The 20,198-nt window shown below is 51.4% G+C and overlaps 6 protein-coding genes across 6 annotated transcripts; 3 read left to right on the top strand and 3 right to left on the bottom strand.

Annotated features, from left to right (window-relative positions):
* Positions 1-1,065: 1,065 nt before the first annotated feature.
* On the bottom strand, positions 1,066-3,274 carry CC1G_09401 (hypothetical protein; the record flags this gene model as incomplete). Its single annotated transcript, XM_001833935.2, has 10 exons — positions 1,066-1,127; positions 1,215-1,629; positions 1,692-1,738; positions 1,846-1,901; positions 2,001-2,135; positions 2,226-2,244; positions 2,299-2,475; positions 2,575-2,668; positions 2,739-2,826; positions 2,946-3,274. The coding sequence occupies 10 exons, from the start codon at positions 3,272-3,274 to the stop codon at positions 1,066-1,068; spliced, it is 1,422 nt and encodes a 473-aa protein (XP_001833987.2).
* A 567-nt stretch (positions 3,275-3,841) lies between these two features.
* CC1G_09402 (hypothetical protein) lies at positions 3,842-5,768 on the bottom strand (the record flags this gene model as incomplete). The annotated part of the gene is made up of 7 exons (XM_001833936.2): positions 3,842-3,988; positions 4,088-4,168; positions 4,234-4,560; positions 4,612-4,642; positions 4,695-4,993; positions 5,047-5,123; positions 5,186-5,768. 7 exons carry the CDS (start codon positions 5,766-5,768, stop codon positions 3,842-3,844), a joined length of 1,545 nt encoding a protein of 514 aa, XP_001833988.2.
* A 263-nt stretch (positions 5,769-6,031) lies between these two features.
* On the top strand, positions 6,032-7,081 carry CC1G_09403 (elongation factor 1 beta/delta chain). Its single transcript, XM_001833937.2, has 5 exons — positions 6,032-6,155; positions 6,216-6,546; positions 6,607-6,769; positions 6,826-6,915; positions 6,971-7,081. The coding sequence occupies exons 1-5, from the start codon at positions 6,097-6,099 to the stop codon at positions 6,976-6,978; spliced, it is 651 nt and encodes a 216-aa protein (XP_001833989.1). The 5' UTR covers positions 6,032-6,096; the 3' UTR covers positions 6,979-7,081.
* Positions 7,082-7,277: 196 nt separating this feature from the next.
* Positions 7,278-10,248, top strand: CC1G_09404 (hypothetical protein). The gene is made up of 9 exons (XM_001833938.2): positions 7,278-7,671; positions 7,732-7,854; positions 7,910-8,453; positions 8,525-8,592; positions 8,679-9,182; positions 9,265-9,438; positions 9,540-9,683; positions 9,805-9,894; positions 10,064-10,248. The coding sequence occupies exons 3-9, from the start codon at positions 7,940-7,942 to the stop codon at positions 10,217-10,219; spliced, it is 1,650 nt and encodes a 549-aa protein (XP_001833990.2). The 5' UTR covers positions 7,278-7,671; positions 7,732-7,854; positions 7,910-7,939; the 3' UTR covers positions 10,220-10,248.
* A 1,902-nt stretch (positions 10,249-12,150) lies between these two features.
* On the bottom strand, positions 12,151-12,871 carry CC1G_09405 (hypothetical protein; the record flags this gene model as incomplete). Its single annotated transcript, XM_001833939.2, has 3 exons — positions 12,151-12,214; positions 12,284-12,374; positions 12,862-12,871. 3 exons carry the CDS (start codon positions 12,869-12,871, stop codon positions 12,151-12,153), a joined length of 165 nt encoding a protein of 54 aa, XP_001833991.2.
* Positions 12,872-13,849: 978 nt separating this feature from the next.
* CC1G_09406 (hypothetical protein) lies at positions 13,850-14,916 on the top strand (the record flags this gene model as incomplete). The annotated part of the gene is made up of 2 exons (XM_001833940.2): positions 13,850-14,015; positions 14,083-14,916. Exons 1-2 carry the CDS (start codon positions 13,965-13,967, stop codon positions 14,914-14,916), a joined length of 885 nt encoding a protein of 294 aa, XP_001833992.1. The 5' UTR covers positions 13,850-13,964.
* Between the last annotated feature and the right edge of the window lie 5,282 nt (positions 14,917-20,198).

Here is a 20,198-nt window from a genome sequence, read left to right on the forward strand (position 1 = left end):
CCCTTTAAATTGGGGTTCGGAAAATTGGAGGCCCCCCGGGGACCCCCCCACCGGTAAAGCCCCTTTGGTATTACCCCAAAGGCCCAGGGGGTGAAAATAAAGCTTTGGGGGGGGGGTTGGCCCTAAAAACGCGGGGGGGGGCCCCCCAGGGAGAAAAACCCCCCCCCCCCCCCCCCCCCCCCCAAATCCATACGAGGAGGGGCGTGACGAAGGTCGGACACAGTCGACATCTTCTCGCGCAGTTCTTCTCCCGCCATCGAGTACATAACGGGCACATATGGCAAAAAGGTCCTACCAGTGATCATGAAAACGGGGATGTATGTATACAAGATAACGGCTTGGGTGAAAAATAGGGTGGAAATCGAAATACCGTAATGACATTTGCCGGGCTGTAGGCTGTCTACAGACCCGGGAACTTGATCTCGAGTTTAATCTCGCGTCTCAGGCTGCCGCGGTCTATTCTTATACCTGTCTAGTATATGTGGATCCCAACCACCCCATTTGAATTGACGGGGAGGTTGGGATTGTCCATACGCAGTCAACGTTCCCATCCGCCCTCCAAACTGAATAGAATTCTTCACTACAGCAACTACAAGAACCCATTCCGCAAAGCCTCGATTAAAAATTAAGATTAAGATTGGCAAGGCGTCCGCGAACAACTCGAAGGCTATGGACATGCGGTAAAAAATAGCATACATACAAACAAACATACAAAACGTCTTGCATACTGCGAAAAAAAGTATTACACAAAGTTACATTAACACAGTAGAGGTTAGGAAACGGGAGAGAGACGGGGGTCCTTTGGGAGAAGTTGTGAGATCAAAGAAGGAAAGGGAGATACAGAACCAAGAAAAGGAAAACAGAGAAGGATACCAAGAAGGGGAAGAAGAAGGAAAAAGAGAGCGGTAGTTTTCCAAGGTTAGTGTTTTGGAATCCCGCTCGTCTCGTTGCCGTAGGCCCTGTGTCCCCCAAACCCAAATGAGCACCTAGTAACCAGGAAGACCATCCCCAAGCGGGCGTGAGCGCAAGTAGACGGGGTACCAGATAAGATTTCCACATACCCACCTATGTAGAGGATTTCGAGAACGAATCCGATCGAGCAGCTATAGCCGCCGCATAAGGATTTCCTGCAAAACCCAAAGCAAAAGAAAGGGCGAAGAGAAGAAGTCAGCAATCTTATCTACAGAAACCCGAATGACGAAATTCAAACGCACGGGATCCCCATGGCCGAGGGCTAGTCGATCCCTCTCCCTCTCCCTCTCCTAAGCTCGAGGTCGAACTGGACGTCGTCATCGGCTGAGGCTCAGCTACCTGACTCGGGACAGCCTGAACAGACCCGACCTCCGCTACAGGAAACGCCGGCGGAGGCGAAGCCGGTGTACCTTGCTGCTGCTGCTGCTGTTGCTGTTGTCGTTGGTACTCAGGATGCCCAGGTGGCGGACCAGGCGGCGGCTCAAAAACCGTGTCATAACTCGGCGGTTTAGGCACCTGCGCCGCCACACTCTCAAACAACGCCTTCCGCAGCTCGAACAACTCTTGCCGCCGATCGTCGAGCTCGCGGGAGACGGCCATGAGCCGGTTACCTGCTGCGTCTCGCCTGTGGGCTGCAGCTGAGAGTTCGGCCTTGAGCTGAGAGAGGGAGGGGGCAATTAGTTTTGGGTTTACGATGGAAAGAAGGGTGGAGAATGCACCCTGTTGTTTGCCAGGACGACCTGGGCAGCAGAGTTCTGGATCTTCTCTACGGCGAAAGATTAGTATGCGTTACTCCACAAACAGCAGGAGACGAATTCCAAATGAATTCAGAAAGAGGGTGATAATCAGGGAATAAACAACGAGCCAACTCACTATGAAACGCCATATCCGTAAAGAAATTATCGAAAAACACATCCGACATCAGAGATCTGAAAGAAAGGTTTGAAGGTTCAAACGACATGACATGACACGACACGCAAGTTATCAGCCTCGTGTCAAGATGTTGGGTGAAAATCGATGACACGCACCCAGAGGCTATATTTACGCGTCCGACAGGTTGGACTGTTGGGGATATACGGATGGCTTGGTCCACGAGGGATTCCACCTGCAGTGCGTAGGCCTGCGCATTCGTCAAGGCGTTCCGTTCCATGTAATCGGCCATGCTGTCGGTAACGGTACAAGGTATCCCAGAAAGTAAGGGTTGAGCCAATCCAGTCAGTCCTGCGCTGAGCCTGAACTCGTATCTTGCTCACCTTCCACCGCCCATCATATCTTAGGGGAGAGATTGTCAAGAACAACCGGACTGGCAAAAAAAGACGAACTCACCGTATCTCGAGTAACGCAAGGCCTCCGAGATACTGCCCTGGCACCGGTCCATGAGTCCGCTAGCCCGGGCCAGGAGTTCAGTCGCCTGGCTCTCAGCATTCAGAGCGCGCTGAGCCTCTTCATGGCGGCGATGTGCATCATGAACGTCATATTCCAATCTATCTTCTTCCGGGAAGGCTGCGTGTGTCGGAACAACGGCAAGATGAGTCAAAATAGATGGCCTCAGCATGTTAGAAAATAGGGGCGTGGTGAGAGGAAAAGGAGTATAGTACACACATTGGGAAGGACCATCGAAGACGCGTGAGTATAGCTTGTTCAGGTCGTCCCTCAGAGACGCGTGTTTCTTCACTTTCTGTTCTAGATCTTGGCGCTAGATAGATAGAAAGTATGTTTTACCCTGAGATACGAAGTCAAGTGTTGCTCCACCCTGGAAAACACACCTCAGATAGAGCCTCCGTGAGCAGCTGCTGGAGCATGTTCCGATTATCGCGTTCCACCATCTCATTCTGAAGCGCTTCAACATACTCCCTGTCCATAAAGTATTATTAGCCTTTCAAATTCCCATAACCAGTCCGACAGCGACAGCGACAGGGACGCGCCAACACGAGCCAAAAATACACTCAATCCAGATCCAGAAAACAACTCACCGCTCCTCCTTCTCTTCCCTCGCCTCAAACTTCTCCTTCTTCCCCGTCAACCTGGCTGCCAACCGCCTCGCCGTCGAATCGCGCAACTGCTCATGCTCCTTCCTCTCCTTCTTCGTCTTCACCGCCAACTCCTCAATCCTCTTATCGCTCCTCGCAATCTGGGCCTCCAGATCCGCGATGTAGGAGCGGTGCTGCGTCAGCGCGGGTTCGGCGTAGTCGAGCTGGGAGAGGGTGGATAGGAGGTGGTTGTGGTAGTCCGCGTTGGCGACGATGGCTTCTTCCGTTGTTGAGACGGTCACCGTCTCGATCTGTGGTGTGCCTGCTGACATTTTGGGATATGTACAAGTTTGTCAGGTTGTGAGAGAATGGAAAGGGTTCTAGGGTACGGAAGGTGGTGCGGGTGGGTGGTGGTAGAAGACCTCGAAGAGGCAGAATGTGTGGGCTGTGGCGCACTGTCAGCGCGGTATTTGAAGCTGTGAACTGCCTCGCTCTGAGCTTTTGGGGTTCCCAGCTGTGTACACAGCGACTGGTCGGTTGCTGCTGTGTTCTACTAGTTGAATCGCTGAGCTTTAGGCCAGCCTGATATGACGTCTCGACGACGACTGTCGTTGGCGCGGAAAACCTGGTATTTATGCAGAAACATCGGAAAAGGCGCTTGGTGGAGCAACCATGTACGCCGAACAAGCACTGCATCTCGGAATGATACAATTACAGCACAGCCACGTGGATAGGGGCCGAGTCACTTTAATAAGTACAGGAGGAAAACATAGGGTAAGTAGCACGCAGGAGGAGCTAAGTCCAAGTAGTACACAGTGAACATACACAAGTGTTAGTATTAATATTACGAAAAACCCAAATTGTCCCCAACGCTTGACCCAGACACACCGAATTGCTTGTTATCGCCGGCGGCTCATAGCAAAACAACCTTCATACCCAGGGAACAGCGACAGCGTGAGTGTATCCCTCCACCTCCCCACAAAGTTACCATACACATTCCCTGCAAGATATCCTCGATAAAGCCATTTGCCTCGATCACCATCAACCTATACAAAAACGCAAAAGAAGAAAGTAGAAAGGAGAAACAGTGTTAGCGGAGTTTATCCAGGGTAGATAGATAAGCTTTGCGATTTGGAAGTACCCACATAGTCCTTCGATAGACTGATGAACCCATCGCAGGGTCGGACGCGACCAACGAGGCTGAATTGTCCCCATGCAGAGTGACCCTGAGTTACGAGAATCTGGTTCAGCAAGGGGCTTTGACAGGGTGAATGCAAACAGAGAAACCAACCTCGCCTGTGATGATGATGTCGACCACCTTGTTGTCCGAACGAGTAACGGCGCCAGCTCTAGTGTACTCCAATGCGACATCCCTGCCTGGTTCGTGGACCTTCACACCGCCTTGATGTTCAACCAGTTTTGTGCCGTTGGGGATGTAGGAGCGCAAGGGATCACCGTGGCCCAGGGGCGTCGTTACGGGATTGGGATCGTCGTCGGCGGAGAGTAAGTGATGTTCGCGCAACTTCCAGGTCTGTTGATGCTTCCCGACTAGACCCTTTTGAAGGATCTGCGGCGGGGCGCCACGCAACACGCCCGCGTATGTCGTGAATTCGGTGTACTGCCATTCATCGTTAGTCAATAGCAGTCATTCAATTAATGATTCCCGCACCGTAAAGAACCCCTCCCAAACACCTTCGATGCTGAGACGCGAGTTAGTTTCGTGACACCAAGAACAGTCCAAAGACAACGTACCTCCCGAGGGAGAAGCAGCTCTTCACACTTCTTGGTTGGCTGGGATCGCCCATTAGTACAGCCCTTCCCCAGTCTGCACTCCATTCGTCTCGCGAGGGGGATTCGGGTATCGTGGGGTCAGAGGGAGTCAAGGGAAGCGAACGCCGGCGATTGGTAAACGCGAGGTACGAGAGGATGGCCGGTATTGCAAGGGGCGGCGGTATGAACGGGAGCGTCTGTCCATACCAGGTAATTTCCTGGGCAGACGTTGGACCAGAGTTGGGCTGGTAATCCGCCCACGGGATCTCGCTTAACGGGTACTAACACAGGTTCAGCAACCTTGTTAAACACCGAGGACATGAAGCAAGCACACCTTGTGGGCACCCATCGCTTGGACCTTGAGAATGCTGATTGGAGATTCAATGGCATCCCCACCACCAGGGTATTCGTCTATCCATCCAACAAATTCAGGGATCGTAGATAGGGTTTCATCAATCAAACAAGGCACTCACCTGGTTTCATGAAGAACCAGAACAACCACATCCCCAGCGCTGTTCTCGTCGTATTGGAAGGCCATTCACCTTTCCGAACAGAGCTAATCGCAGCAGACCTTCCACGCTCGTGGAACCAGAAGTATCTCAACCACTTTGAGATCTGTGCGTAATCGCGAAGCTGGGAATGATTCCGTCCTTGGTTCTCCAGCATCATCAGGTATGCGGTGAGCAGGACCTCGTCGACGACGTCTTCTGTCCCTTGCTCTTGTTCCTGCGGGTTGTCGTGCGCACTGGGGTCCGTCGACCCAGAGAGGCCGTAGATCCGCTTGAGCAGCACCATCCGCCTTTGCAGCTCTCTCGCCAGGACCTTGGGCGTCAGACGGTGCTCCCCCAAGCGCTTCTTCGCCAAACAGACATCAAACTTTGCTTCAAAGATCGAAGCGTATAAATGAGGGTTGGAAACCGAGGATAAAGTGCTGTGGATCTTCCTGTTGGCCAAAAGGAGTGGTATTAAATGTTGTGGTGGTCCCAAAAGGTCGTCGGTCGCAACGAGATAGGCGATATATTCCAGGATTTCTGGTGGTATGCGGTCCAACGTCATGATGATAATTAGAATGGTATGATTGGGCCTCTACTTGAAGCAGGGGTCGACGTTATCATCGGGAGGGGAAGAGGAGAGGGCACGGCGCGAGGAGAGAATAAGCAATGGTGTGTGTGGGGAAGCCGATGCCGGAGCTGCGATCACGCCGCGGGGCCAATTTGATCCCCGCCGGCACTCCCCGGCCAATCACAGTACCCGGTATGCCCGAGCGATAACGTGATCGACGCGATAATCAGCGCAGCTCCTTATCACTTATCAGCGTCCCCCGATCTTCCTTAAATTTTGGATTTCACGGCAACCACTTTTTATCTACAACCTCCACCAAAAAATGTCTGTCAACCTCGGCACACTCGAAGCTCACCTCGCTACCCGCTCCTACGTTGAAGGGTTAGTCACTAGTCGTTATCGACGTTGAGATCGGTGCTTAAAATCCGTTTTTTTCGAAAGCTACACCCCTTCCCAGGCCGATGTGCACGTCTTCAAGGCTATCTCTGCCGCCCCTGATGCTGCTGCCAACCCCAACGTAGCCAGGTGGTACAAGCACATCCAGTCCTACGCCGCTGAGCACGACAGCCTTCCCGGATCCAGCAAGGCCGGCGAGGCATTCTTCGGTGATGCCGCCGCCGCTCCTGCCAAGGAGGCTGCTGCTGAGGACGACGAGGACATCGATCTCTTTGGATCTGACGATGAGGTTGATGAGGAGGCCGAGAGGATCAAGGCAGAGCGTGTTCGTGAATACGAGGCTAAAAAGGCCAACAAACCCAAGACTGCAGCCAAGGTATGTGACGGCCCTCTGCGAATCGATCAGATTCCGGTGTATTGATTATTGTTTGGGTAGTCTGTTGTCACTCTCGATGTCAAGCCCTGGGATGATGAGACCGACATGGTCGAGTTGGAAAAGTCCGTCCGCTCCATCGAGCAAGACGGTTTGCTCTGGGGCGCCAGTACTTTGGTCGCTGTTGGTTTCGGTATCAAGAAGCTCCAGATCAACCTTGTTATCGGTAAGGTTCCTTCCGCTTCCGAGATAAGACCGTGACTGACAGACACATGTTTCCAGAGGACGACAAGGTCTCGCTCGACGAGTTGCAGGAGAAGATTGCCGAGTTCGATGACTACGTCCAGAGCACTGATATCGCTGCCATGCAGAGTGAGTGCCACCGGGCTTTAATACACGGAACAAAGCTGACGTTGCCCATAAACAGAGTTGTAAATGAAAAATCGTCGTGTTGCTGCACTGAATGTATAATACGTCAAACCAATCCACGGAACTCTTTTTGGGTCTTATCTGCGAAATGACTTTCGGCCCTGCACAACGTTGTTTTAATTGTCATTCGCCGACTCGGCAGTAGCTCTCTGTCCTTCGGTTTGTTTCATGCACACATCACCCACCCGATGTCCCATGATCGTTGCGACTAGAACGTATCTAATTTGTTCCACCGCATTCATCGGTAAGGTTTCCGGTTCAAAGACACCTTTGAACGAAGCCGTTGCTCACCATGGACCTATGCAGAGCTACAAAAGGCGCGTCCCGACGAGTTGATCCTATTGCAGCAGCGGCCGTAGGCTTTGACAGGCGGGATCACAAAAATACATCTTAGTAGAGATCTTCTCCGATTGATCTCAGCTTGGCATGGTGGCAGACGGGGACCTGAATCCTGAGGAAGGATTTGATGGCGCTTATCCCCGAATTGGCTTGTGCTTTCTCGTTACTTTTGCATCCCGACCGTTCAAGTCATGATCCCAGATCCACTCGCATGGTTTCCGCAAATTGAGTCTACAGCTGAGTGTAATCACGGAGATAGGAGGGGTCCCACAAAACGCCCCGCGAAATGAAATACGGTCTTCCCGTTCTTTTTTTAGCCTCGTCACCTCACAAATCACAAACAGTGGGTTACTAAATTCGGTGAGCAAACACTCGGTATGGCCTCGCCTCTGGATCGTGGATCTAACCTCGCATTGTCAGTCGAGACAGGATCTGATTCAATACAGGGCCCATTTGGAAGTCAACAACCAGCGAATTTTGGCTGCGGCGATCAAACTTGATAGATCATAGCGCACAGTACACTCCAGTTTCGTCGGTTTCAAGGTGTGCGTCACTCTTTCTTTGGGCGTTCTATTTAAGCTAAGGCCCAATTCTTGAGTTGACGCCCTAACTTTGGCCCACCTTGAACATGGCTTCTCGTCTGGAATCCATCCCCTACGACGTCCTCTTACAAGTCGCTTTCTTCACCGCCTCTGGTTCCGTTCTTGGCCCACCCTCGTCTCTCCCGAATCTTCTGTTAACCAGCAAAGCACTCTATCGCGAACTCAATGTCACCGCCTGTCCGCACCTCTATGCCCGTCTCTTTCACCACCAATTCGACGCACCTGCTCTCTTCAACCCAACGCCCTTTGGCCATCCCGCGAGCACCACGCTCGCGCTGGAATACGTGGCTCGACACAAACTGTTACGTCGGTCACGTCTCAGTAGCTGGTCTGACCAAGATTTACTCGGTGACATGCGATGTGCTTTGCGCATGATTCTCGAGAGCGATGGGACCAACGAATCACAGCTCGCCTTGGATAATTTCCCAGAGCAACTGCTCGCGTTGGCCGAAGCGCATCTAGGGTCTGACAGCGGGGAGGTCGGTTCACAGGAGCTCAAATGCCTTCTCGTATGGCTTCTTTCCATGTCGCTTTCACAACGTGAGTCCCTATTCACTCCTGTATCACCGCGTTAAGAACCCATATGTACTGACTGATGAATATCTGTATAGGAGACATAAGCAGAATATCGTCCGAACGCCTGGAACATCTCTGTCTTCTCCTCCTTCGTTTCACTGTGGTAAGTAAGCAGCGCACAACCATTCAGTTGTCGTGATCGGCACTTTGTCATTCTCACGTTACATTAACTGTCTGTGTCCTTGATAGCCCGCCTCCCATCCTTCTCAAATTCTATGGTTTTCGGAACTAGTGACGTTCTTCCAATGCGATTCCGTCGCGAGTACTTCTTCGAAGAAACCCCAGTGTGGTTATCTAGATGGCCATCCATCATCCGGAATTCTCTCGCTATCCCACCCCTTCTCAGTGCTACAACCTTCCTTCCCTGCGATCAATGTCATTTTCGCGATGAAAGAATGCCGTCCGATCCTGATACCACCTCATCTCCCCGAGACGCGCGCCATCGCCCTTGCCAATCAGTTCACAGGTCCGACAAGGCAAGATCTTCGAGAGTTTCAAAGGTGCAGGACGCCGTTGTTTGCGGATTCCATTCCCCGCGATAATTTTAGCGCTTCGTTTACGCTTCCTGGGAGGAGTAGATCGCATGACCCTGAATGGTACCATCTATTTGGGAGGGAACATCCAGGGCCGCGCCTTACTGCCCCTCACCTGCGGCTTGGAGCCTTTGCTGGGCTGTGGAAAGGTTCCATGATGGTACGTTTTTTACATATTGGGTCTTCTACTCGGCAGAACCGTAACTGACAAGCTTTTTCCTTTTTGAAATGGGTCTTTGTAGACAGAAGTTACTCAGGAGGATGCCACGGAAAGTTCAGGTCTGATGAACCGCCAGCCTTTACAGGTCCTCCTCAAGTCGTACCATTGCTTCAGTTCGCATACGCCGTTGCTGTCGAGATCGGGTGATGGTAGCTTCAACTCGTTCCCGTTTGAACCTTTTGACGATAGTCAGACTGTAAGTCGGATTTGATCTTTCTTCTCTCTCTCTAGTCTCGGAGCATCCATCATAGTTAGGCTCGGAGAAGTGCTTCTAACCCTGTATCTCGCACACACTAGAACGACTTTGAGCGCCTCCTAGACCAGCACCATTACCTCGAATCAGAAAGCGTGGAGAACCAGGAAGACGGTGCGACTCGCGAGCGACCTTCTCGGAGAAAAGAGCCCATGCCACCGATCGCTGACACTATCCTTTGTGGAGAGGTGAGTCCATACTATCCATTCCTACTCCTAAATTCTATTCGTCTTTCTATTTCTTCGAACTGTTTTGAAAGCCTTACGCGAACCCACGCGCTTACGCCTGCGATCACGCATTGCACCGTAGACCACAGATGATCATGACCAAGCGTGGAAGGGGTTTCGTTATGTCGGGCGCGTCCACAAAGACGGGTTGGTGCTTCTCAAGCGAAAACCGGTGAGTTCCCCGATGGCATGGACTACATGAAGTTCTTTTTTCTTACGTGATTTTTATATTCTTTTTTGTCTTTATGCACACGGTCGTGGTGTGTCTTCCGACGAACGTCCTTCTCTACGCCGCCACTCCCCGCCCTCCGTCGCGCGGGACATTTGAATGGGCCGATCAGAAAAACCAGTCGGAAGAGTACCTTGGGACGTCGCTTTTTGAGGGAAGGTTGCTGAATGGAGGAACGTTTGTCGGGAGGTGGAGGAACTCGTTGGAGAGGCAGGGTCCGAGAGGGATCTTCACGTTGGTCAAGGCCAAACGGGAAGACTCGGCGTAGTTCACGGACTATAAAATGACATATGCCACATACCAAGTACCTTTGGAAGTCTGTAAGTGTCGACTAGAGTCAGAGTTGAACGCGGTAAGATTCGGTTTCTCATGCTTCCATTCGACCCACAGGCCCTGTCAATGTCATTGTCAATTTCTCGCCGATGGGACCTGGGCTCCTCATTGGATGATCATCTCGTTTGGTGACATACCGCATTATTTAGTCCATCCCGTCGTGCGAGCCCATATTAGCGGTGACTCTCCGTATACTAATACTATAATGGTTGAGCTGCGTCGGTGTATGTATGCGAGTACGTGAGCTGACATGTCCCTGGGATCTGGCCCGAGGTCTCGAGTCATCTAGTTTATGATGATGACGAGAGTACTAATTAGGGCGCTTGTTGTCAAGGCGAGGCGGCTGGCACGAGCGTAGAGTCCGATGAACGTGTCTTTTTTGCTTTTGGACCCCTTTTTTTCCTTTGTATTTATAATTTCGGGTTGGTGTTCCTTGCTTGAAAAGGAGTAGTGTGTACCTTGTACCTAGGTCCTAGATATACAAAAGTGGAAGAAGGACGGGAGAGGGAGGGTACTCCTGAAGAAACAGCCTGAAACCCTAAATTTGTTGGCAACTCGGATATGGACGTGCGAATAAGCGCTGAGAGTCGCGAGCGCGGTAGGAGTCCGAAATCGGGCGCGTATGGGATGTTGCGCTTCCCGCTTCAGTGATGCGGACGGCTCGACCCGTTCATTCTAACATCCAATCCCGCGTTTCATTGGTAAGTCAGCAGTACACGGTATGGTACTAAATCTAAAGGGAATGAACGCGTCCATTAGCTAGTTCTTGGACGCTCCACGAGTCTGGACTCTTTGTTCCCGTAGTACTATTAGTCAAGTTCATATGAAGTACATATGTAAGACTTGGGATCCGGAAGTATATGTACTATCTTCTTTGAAGTCGACCGATTTGTTGCAAGGGTGGCCGTACTGGTTTACGGGATACTGACGCCATTGGGGGATATCTTATGAGCATACGTCGACGTTGTTATGGGCGTACACCGTGAATGAATGCACCCGTACCCTGTTTGACGCCGGCAGGAGTGGATTTCCACCGGTGTTGCATCGTCCGTGCTACGTATATCTGGTAGCAGGCCGTCGGGGTGGTGAAGCCGAATTTACACCCTTTTTCTGTTGATGATACGGGAGGTCCTTCCTTGCGAGTCGAACGTGGCGTAGCCGGTCAAAGTTCGCGTTGTCGGTGATGGCATTTAGATGCTCAACATTGAATACGCATTGTGTACATACCTATGATTGTTGCATGATCGAATGGATTTGTCGTCACGGTATCCAATATCCGACGACTTCTCCCTAAAACTAATGATCCTATTGACTTTCTCATCCTGCCGCCTCTTCCTTTGAAAGTAAAGTCGACGATCCTTTTAGTAATTTCCTTTGAACCTTCCGGAAGTGAACCTTTGCCTTGTGGGTGGGTTATGACTTCGACGGCCTGGGCCCAAGATAGAGTAGGTTATGTTTGCGAGTCTTGTGGGATGCCCAGTGCGAAATGCCATGCCAGAGGTGTGAGTCGTGGGTTTGCGATATCAGGGTACGCAGAGCTTCCTTGCTTACTTACATTGTCATTGATACATGTATTCAATAGACCCGGGTGACTCGGTGACCACGACTAGCTATAGCTATCAGTACATAGTAGTACATAACTGTATTTAATCCTTACATCTTGAATGGTTCTAGAGCGCGCGGGAGCAGGCATATCACGAATCTGACATCCTTCGCAAGTTCACCAAGTCACGTTGGTGGGTCTAGGTTCAGATCCCGGAAGCTTGTTAAAGTCTGGTGGGCTGCTTGGACCAATCGCATACCCTATATTAGATATTGGAGATTGTGCACCTTCTCCAATCTGTTTGTGGATCGTCATGTGTGTATTCATCGCGCGGTTGTCAATGTGTGCGTGGTCCGCCACAACCGTGACTTCAGTGGAACTTCACCCCTATACAAAACGGTAATTAAGATTGAAAGACGGAATCGCCTCAGTTACAATTGAATGCGGGGAACGTACGAATTCCGCCGTCTCAAACCCCGCGAGTAGAACTGCGGGAAGTCTCCCCAATACCATGGTGCATTGCAGACTTCATTACCGTAGGAAAACCCTAGTAACAAAATCAATAACTATCAATCGCCAACAGCAAATCAATTCAGCGCAGGATACTGTTTCTAGAAGGAGTACGCAATCATCGCATCCATGAAACACTTGAGCCAATGAAAGTCAGTCTGCTTTGGACTGATGCGTGTGGATCGAAGATATACCACCCACTACTGACTCCTTCGAGGAGGGAAACTGCAGCGGTGATTCTCGTTGCGTACCATCCATTCATTCCCATGGAGTTGAATTGAGTTACCGGGCGAGGATTACAGCATGCGGTTGTGTGCAGTGTAGTGTACCTTTTTCTATCTTCGTCTCGTCACTCTGGACTGGAGAATACTCGGAGACAGGTTGTCGACGGCAGGGGCGATGGTGGTGTGTATGTATTGGGTCGGAGGCGCAGAAGAGAATCACTAGAGATTGTATCGATAACAGGGTGTGCTCAGGGGCAGAAAGTCGAATTGTATTGGGATTGTTGAGAGGAGTGTACGTACACGGCCCCATCTTCTGGGTGGACAGATGGAGGCTGGGCGTCACAGAACACTGCGGAGGCCGTATGATTGTATGGATTGGGTGTATCTGATAGGGTTAGCTTTGGATCGAGCCAGATTGGCGGTTCAAATTGGCGTGAATTGAATAGTTAGACAAACCAATCTTGAAGGGATTTGTGAGTGGTGGTGGTTGACAGGTAGTGGTCAGAACCCTAACAAGCAATCAAGCAGTTGAGACGCCAGGTGGGTTGGAATATTAAACGCGGTGGATAAAACCGATGTCGTCGCAGGTTCCGCGTTCGGTCACCTACCCATGGATTCGAGAGGTGTGGGTTGAGGGTTATGTCGGAAAATAATGTCTCCCAAAAAAAGAGACTATGTACAAGTGTTTGAGACGAGGGTTCAATGCGAGCTCCCCGATCAGACGCGGGTGCTTAGCAGTAGATGGGCGGGTTTCGTGCTAGATGCTAAATGGAAGGCTGCATTCAGACCAACGCGGAGATGAAAGCAAAAGTCTAGATCGAGAGCAAGCGGCTAGGGTTGCATTTTGATTTCGAGTTCATTACGGGTTGACAAGACAAGGGATTGCAGGTAGGGATTAGTCCGAGGTATAAGGATATCCGAGTCGACAGTAGTGCCTACAGCGGCGTAACCCAGGAATTTAGCCAGGTGTCCCTGGATGGTGTGAAATTGGTTGGACGAGAAGTTAGGCTTTCCGGATGAAGAGATTCCAAGGTTCCGAGGATATGGTTGGCATCAACGTTTGACGCCCAGGACTAGAAGCGATCCTTGGCAAGCATGGTATCAAGTTTGTCTTTTTCCGCAACTCTTCGAGCGCAAAACCGACGATATTCGTGCGTCCCTCATTGTTCAGGTGGAGGCGAACGAACGGCGAACAATGTGACGGCTCCGCAGAGGATAGTGTGCTTGGGGTTATTTGTCTGATGGGGTAGAAACGTTGCGGCGAAGAGCGTGCGAACATACGCTTTCCACGGTTTTGCTTCCTTTCTCCCCTTTGCAACGAGGTCTTTCTCTACAAACCACCCTTTGTCGTCGAAGACACTAAACCACCGTCCGTTCCTTCCTCACTTTTCTACTCGACCACAATGAAGTCTTTCGCTGTCCTCTCCGCCGTCGTCGCCGTCGCGGTCGCCCAGGTGCGTCGTCGTTGACAGCGACAAAGGGGTCTCCTAGGTGGCTGATGTAGCCCTTTTTTTTCCACAGTCAAACCCCTTGATTCCCTCTGGAATCAGCGACTCTTGCCGCACCTTCTTGACCAACCTCAACACCAACGCTGATATCGCCAAATGCACCGACGCGCTCACCACCGCCCTCAGCAGCTTTGCGCCCGGCAAGACTGATACCGCGACCGCCTCCGACATCACGGGCGCTCTCAACAACCTTTGCTCGACGTCGACCACCGCCGCCTGCCCCTCGAGCGTCATCAGCTCGCAGGTCACCAACTTCTACGCTGCCTGCCCCGATGAGCTGACCTCGAGCCCCAACGCTGATGTCGTCCGCATGTACGATATCATCTTCTCCATCGTTCCCATGCAGAAGGCCATCTGCTCCAAGGGCGATGACGGCAAGTGGTGTGTCATGTCCGGCAACCCCCTCAGCGACTCCTCGGCCAGCGACCTCCAGTCCTCGCTTTACACTCAGGATGGCCAGACCATCATCCCCAACACTGATGCTTTCAGCAGCAACAACCTCCCCTTCCTTCTCCTCTCCCCCGACTTGGACAAGGAGGCCCTTTGCACCGCCTGCACCCGTAACGTCCTTTCCGCCTACATCACTTACGAATCCGATGTCCCCTACGCTCCCGGCCTCGGCAAGAGCCAGCTCCTCGGTGAGCAGGGCGCTCTGTTCTCCGCCGTCCAGGAAAAGTGCGGTGCCAAGTTCATGGACAACGAGATCAAGGCTGCTGGTGGTCTCGGTACCTCCAACGGCAATGGAATCTTCTCCAGCGGCGCGGCTCCTTCCATCGACGTCGCCTTCCAGAGCCTCATGGCCGTCTTTGCAGGCTTCACGACTCTGGCAGTTACCGCAGCCTTGTAAAGCTGATAGATACCACTTTCCTGTCATGTTCTTCACGCATCTATTTTATTTGACATGGTAACAATGTCTGTCCTTGGGTAGTTTGTAGACGTCTGGTATGCTCGCGAGCCTGTATCGATTGTGCCCAGTGCTCAATTAATGTTGCTTTATCTAATCTTTTTTTCTTTTCGGTCCTCGTGTAATCAATGGTTCTTTCGGTCTTTTATCGCTTGGAACGTGAGGCTGCCTCGTTTTCAGGTTGCTGATGTCATTGGTCACACCGCAGGGGATCTCGAGTCAGCGAGGTACGTTCATCAGCCAACTATCGAAAGGGCACTGACAGATATGTTCAGTAGTTTGTTCGATCCGGGACCAGCAGCACTTCGCGGTCCCATCCAACCGATATCAGTTGCGGCGTTCTGGTAAATGACCAGCTTGAGGACGTTCAATCATCTTGGTGGTTCTCCGTGGCCGTATCTTCCAAACCACAGTCTCCAAACTTCCTATTCCTCCTCGATCCACTCGATGTTCCTGACCCGTCCATCCGCCAACCACGTATCTAATTTCATTTCCCCAGTTCCGGTGAACACTTGTGACGACACGAAGACAATGTGCCTACCGTGGATTAAACCACGGTGACCTTGCCCGCTGTGTCCCACCGGTTACTTGATCATTGATATCAACTCGTGTATGGACCATGGACCTATCTGACTCCACAGTGCACTTACTTTCTAAGTGCATGAAGGTCTTCTTTTGCAACTCCGGTCGAGGTCTCGTGGGGTCTTTCGTGCCACCATGCCCCGCAAAGGCAAAAGGTGGGGGACTCGATCCGTGTTGCTCGCGTACTTTCAATTTATTTCGGGCTCGAGAAGTTGGGCCTCGTGTTGGAAGTAGTGACGTCGTGGTGGGCTGGAGTAGGCAAGTCGGAGGCCTGTCACGGTGTGTTCGTTGAACGATGGCAAGGTAATGGGTTTACTTTTCTGTCTTGTTAAACCTTGTTCTTATCACTGTAGTCAGGGTGTCTGTCCGGACCTTAGACTTGACCTTCAAGTGACATGGGTGATATTCGTCTCGATTGAACCTTAATGTTTGAAATGTGGCCAAGGGCGAGATTTGCCAGTCTCGGAACAACGACAACGATGTAAATACATCCTACCGGAGAATCGACCGTGGTGACTCTACGCCCATCCGGAGACTCGTAACACCCATTGGATCTTGAACGGACTACTTTCACCGAGGAGCAGGGAACGTCCGGAGATTGCTCCTTCAAACCCTGCTCCTCTCGAATTCTTTTCAGTCTTTCTTCTTCTCCCACTGGTGTTGTTTGTGGACGTAGACTGTAACGTCACCCACCTTTCGAAATCGTCCCATCGGTTGCTGTTTTCGGATGCGCTTTGAAATGGCACGGTGGCACCTGCCAGGAGTCACAGATGCATGCAACCAATGAAGCGTGACGGAACTCGAAGAGTGTGTATGGGTTTGACCAGAGCTGGACGTCTGGACGCAAGCGACTTGCGCTCGATATAGTATGGGAAAGCGATGGGGCAATCAACGATATCCAACTTCCAACTTGTCTTTCAGGTCGGGTAGGAGTATCTCTTAATGCCAATTCGACCCTTCGCCCGAATCCGGATGTACCAAAAGACATCACGAAGTGAGTGACAACTTGGGAAGGAAGAAGTTTCGAACTCAACTTGTCAAAATCTAGCGATGACGCTATGTGTAAGTCCGTTCCTCCGTAAATCCGGACGGATGTGGTTAGTGGTCGAAATCTGCGGAGTCCGGAGGGTATAGGATGTACTCTCTGCCAGTGTGGGGAGTAGTGGGGGCAATATTCATAAGCTGCACTGAGTCGGCCTCGGTCCTCGGTTTCTGTAATTTTCCTGGTGAGCTTCTGGTGTTGGTCTTTGGTGTGTGAAGGATGGTCCTGATCCTGTGGAGTGGAATTGGAATTGACTGTCGGGGTGTCGAGTGGTCGCCGGTCACTGGTAAGGTCAGGGAGAGTGGTGGGGACCTCCAAGGATTACTAACTTAACAGTTCAAGTGTATCTCACGACACTGGACATAATGAACGATCGCTTAGTAGATCTGACCGGGTGTAGAACTGTCAGGACTGTGCGGTACTACTACTACGTAGGTATAGACACCGTCACTCCATCCTCCGTCAATGTCGTACTCTCCGACAAATCATCGACACCTCGAGGGAGGATTTAGGCGACTTTTGGGAGTTGTTTTGCTAGCCTGTCAGGTCCTTCGGCATCATCTCGGAACGAGTCTCTCGAGTCCCGGACGCAATGTCCCCCAACTCTCATGTAAGTAGTTAGGTACGTGGTGATGGTGGAAAGCTTTTACCGAGAGAGGTGCATAGGTAACAGATAGCGATGACAGCGCGAGCCCTCCAGCCAGAGTCCTTGATCTGACCCTTCAGGTTCCCAAGCTCGTCTTCAGGAATCCTATTGATGATCGGATTTGTGGGAGATGACAGCCTGGACGACTGCAATCTTGGGACCTGGGCGAGGCTTTGAGGAGACAGTTAAGTAGCGTTTATTCGATGGATTTGAGTGTGACCTGCCGAAGACTCGATGAGATCCCGGGGTACCGAGGATTGAAGGCACAGGAAGGTCCGGGGGTCAATATTGTAGTCGTCTGGTGTCGGGCCAGGAAGGCGTATACGCGGGACAGAGTCGAGCCCAGCTTTAACGCCTCGAGCAAGTGCCCTTTTTCTTGAAGGCAGAGTGCAGGAATGAATGGGATTTGCTCTTGGAGTCTGGCCGTGGCTGCCAGGATTGCAGTTTAAGACTAAACGTCATTAACAGCATTCGTCTAACTTTCTTTTTAGCCGAGGTTACGCGTCATACTCTGTCGCTCCGCTTCAGTTTAACAGCTCCTCGAGTTCCAAGCACTGTCTCGAGAACGCGACCAGGGCGGCGTCTCAACAAGAGACCGTCCTTTCACCCGATTCGGACTGAGCGCCGCTGACCAATCATTGGCGCTTGATGCGTTGGCCAGACAAACAGCTCCTTGTCCACTCTCTTTCGCTCTCTCACCTCGATCCTGGCTGGGTTGCATCCTCTTGAACATCGCATAGCAGAATGCGATGAAGTATCGAAGGCTTCAAGACAATAAGAAGGTAAATCGCCGGAGTAAAGGCCACGTTTTGAATCAACCTGTGCAACAAAAATCTTTTGTTCAGAGGTTCAATCCGTTGTGGGCGGGTTGTCAAAGTTGTACAACCGCCCACCAAGGCGTTTCTTGCTGCTCTGCCCGACGCCCGACTCTCTGTACATGTGGGACTCACTAGATGTGCTGTTAACTGAATGGCTTTCAAGGACTACCGTAATCTTTGTGGACGCTTTGACGCGATAATCGCTCGCGAACTGTGGGTCCCTTGGTAGGAGTTAGCCCCTAACTGGGCTTTATTCCGACTCCCGACGCTCTGTTGGCTGTTCTGTCTTCCCCGAATACATGTGTTGCGTCTCGCTTTGACTCTGGAATGCGTCACTTAGCTCCTTTTGCGCTCTTTGTGGATCCTCTCTCCATGCTCCGTTCTATGGCGAACTTCACACTAGCTGTGCGTTGCGGGCCTCTCCTGCAGTTTAGCGTCAAGTGCACTGTGGCAGTAGTAGGACTCTATGCAACTTGTGTACATGCTGCCTCGCGATCACTGTGCAGGCTTGAATGTGTGTACACTGTGAAGGATGGGTCTCTAGCGACGCTACTAACTGTGCTGTTGAAACTCGCTTCGTAGGCTGGTGGACTATGGCGGTTATGCATAGCTCGTACTAGGAGATGCGCTTTGACACAGGGAGAGGACGCGCGATACGCGTTCATGCTACAGCACTTCAATGAATCCTTAGCGCTCGAAACCACCATATTGGGGCATAAACTCGAAGTATAAGTTGATTATGGGCAGGGCTGGTTGAAAGTATCATCCAAGTTCTATTCCTCGTTCTATCTCTCGTTCTACTCGAGCAACTTCTCCTCGACGACTCGTACTCGCAGCTTCCTACAGCGAGACCTAACTCCGTATCTAAATCGCCACATCTCCTCAACGGCCTGCTCCTTGTTTCTCCACAAACGACTCTCGAATTAGGCCGACTAGAGGCGACACGCACCCTCGACCTCCTTGCCCTTTTGAACTATCTATCCACCGGAGAGAGTTCCTAGTCTTTCTCCTCAAGCTAGCCTTGCCTCTGCGCCAGGAAGCTACCTACACCGACTCCAGAGGCCCTTTTCGACCCCTACTCTAGGCAACAACCCGGGATAATGTGCACTGTGATTACAGTTTCGTGCCCCGCCTGCTCCATGGTCGTCCGATACGAGACGGTATACTGCAACGGTTCCTACATCCGCTGCGCCTACTACTACACTGGTGCGCGAGCGACCCGCTCCCATGGATGCTACGAATCAAGCAAGAAGCGACATGCCAGTGGGTATCATACTTCTGGCAAGCGCCGGTGGTTTTGGCTCCGATGAACTCGGCGACTTCTGGACTGTCTTTCTCTGTGATCACAATGCCCGCTCTAGAATCGATACCCTGCAGAACTGATACCCGCTACTTCTCTTCGATGAAATCTGGTCTCAGCGTGAATGGACGACATTGCATGAACTGTAAACTACTAGACAAATTAATTACCTTAAGCTTGTGCTCTTTATGATTCTCTGCTCGACGCCGAATGAAGTCGAATTGGTTCAGTCTGGCCAAGCTCATGCATCATGTTTCGTATTATTTGGTTCTGTGGGTCCCTGGGTTGAAACGGGCATCGCCCCATCCACTTCCCAGGTTTCGTTTAACCAACACCATCGCGTCTGCGCCTACTAAGAGATTATGCCAGGAGAACTTTGGACTTTGCCTCCCAACGTTGCTGTTTACATCTCCACTTTTACCGACGACCAGACAATTTACCACTACATTTGGAAAGGAAACCGATTTCTTACCATTCAATCGCCTGTCCCAAAGGACATTGGCAGAAGCAACAGGGAGTCTTACTTAGAAGTTCTCGAATCAGTGGCGAGTGTGTTCTCTGTAACGACGCAAGACACCTCTTGACATATCCGCTTCTCTACACAGCGGCCTTCGCTCCAAGCCGACTTTGGTAACACAAACTGGGGATATCTAACCCATGGACCGACCGGATACCAACTCGTTCAAAAGCCACGCAACTTACAGAGACTTCTGGGCCCTGTCTGGGCGCCTTTCATTCCCCAAAGGGAGATCAAGCCGCTCCATTGGTTGTTTTCGCCCCCCATCTGGCTTCAGAGAGCATTGTGGAAAGAAACTTTAGTCGGTAAGTTATAGCACT

Source organism: Coprinopsis cinerea, assembly GCF_000182895.1.
Source record: "Coprinopsis cinerea okayama7#130 chromosome 10 map unlocalized cont3.10, whole genome shotgun sequence".
NCBI lineage: Eukaryota > Fungi > Basidiomycota > Agaricomycetes > Agaricales > Psathyrellaceae > Coprinopsis > Coprinopsis cinerea.

What these genes read in the sequence shown, in the direction of transcription:
- CC1G_09404 (XM_001833938.2), top strand. Translation starts at nt 7,940, where the DNA reads ATGGCTTCTCGTCTGGAATCCATCCCCTACGACGTCCTCTTACAAGTC. An exon ending in TGTGGAAAGGTTCCATGATG is followed by an intron (nt 9,183 to 9,264) that starts GTACGTTTTTTA and finishes GGGTCTTTGTAG; the next exon opens with ACAGAAGTTACTCAGGAGGA. An exon ending in CTTTTGACGATAGTCAGACT is followed by an intron (nt 9,439 to 9,539) that starts GTAAGTCGGATT and finishes CGCACACACTAG; the next exon opens with AACGACTTTGAGCGCCTCCT.
- CC1G_09403 (XM_001833937.2), top strand. Translation starts at nt 6,097, where the DNA reads ATGTCTGTCAACCTCGGCACACTCGAAGCTCACCTCGCTACCCGCTCC. An exon ending in AACCCAAGACTGCAGCCAAG is followed by an intron (nt 6,547 to 6,606) that starts GTATGTGACGGC and finishes TTGTTTGGGTAG; the next exon opens with TCTGTTGTCACTCTCGATGT. An exon ending in CCAGATCAACCTTGTTATCG is followed by an intron (nt 6,770 to 6,825) that starts GTAAGGTTCCTT and finishes ACATGTTTCCAG; the next exon opens with AGGACGACAAGGTCTCGCTC.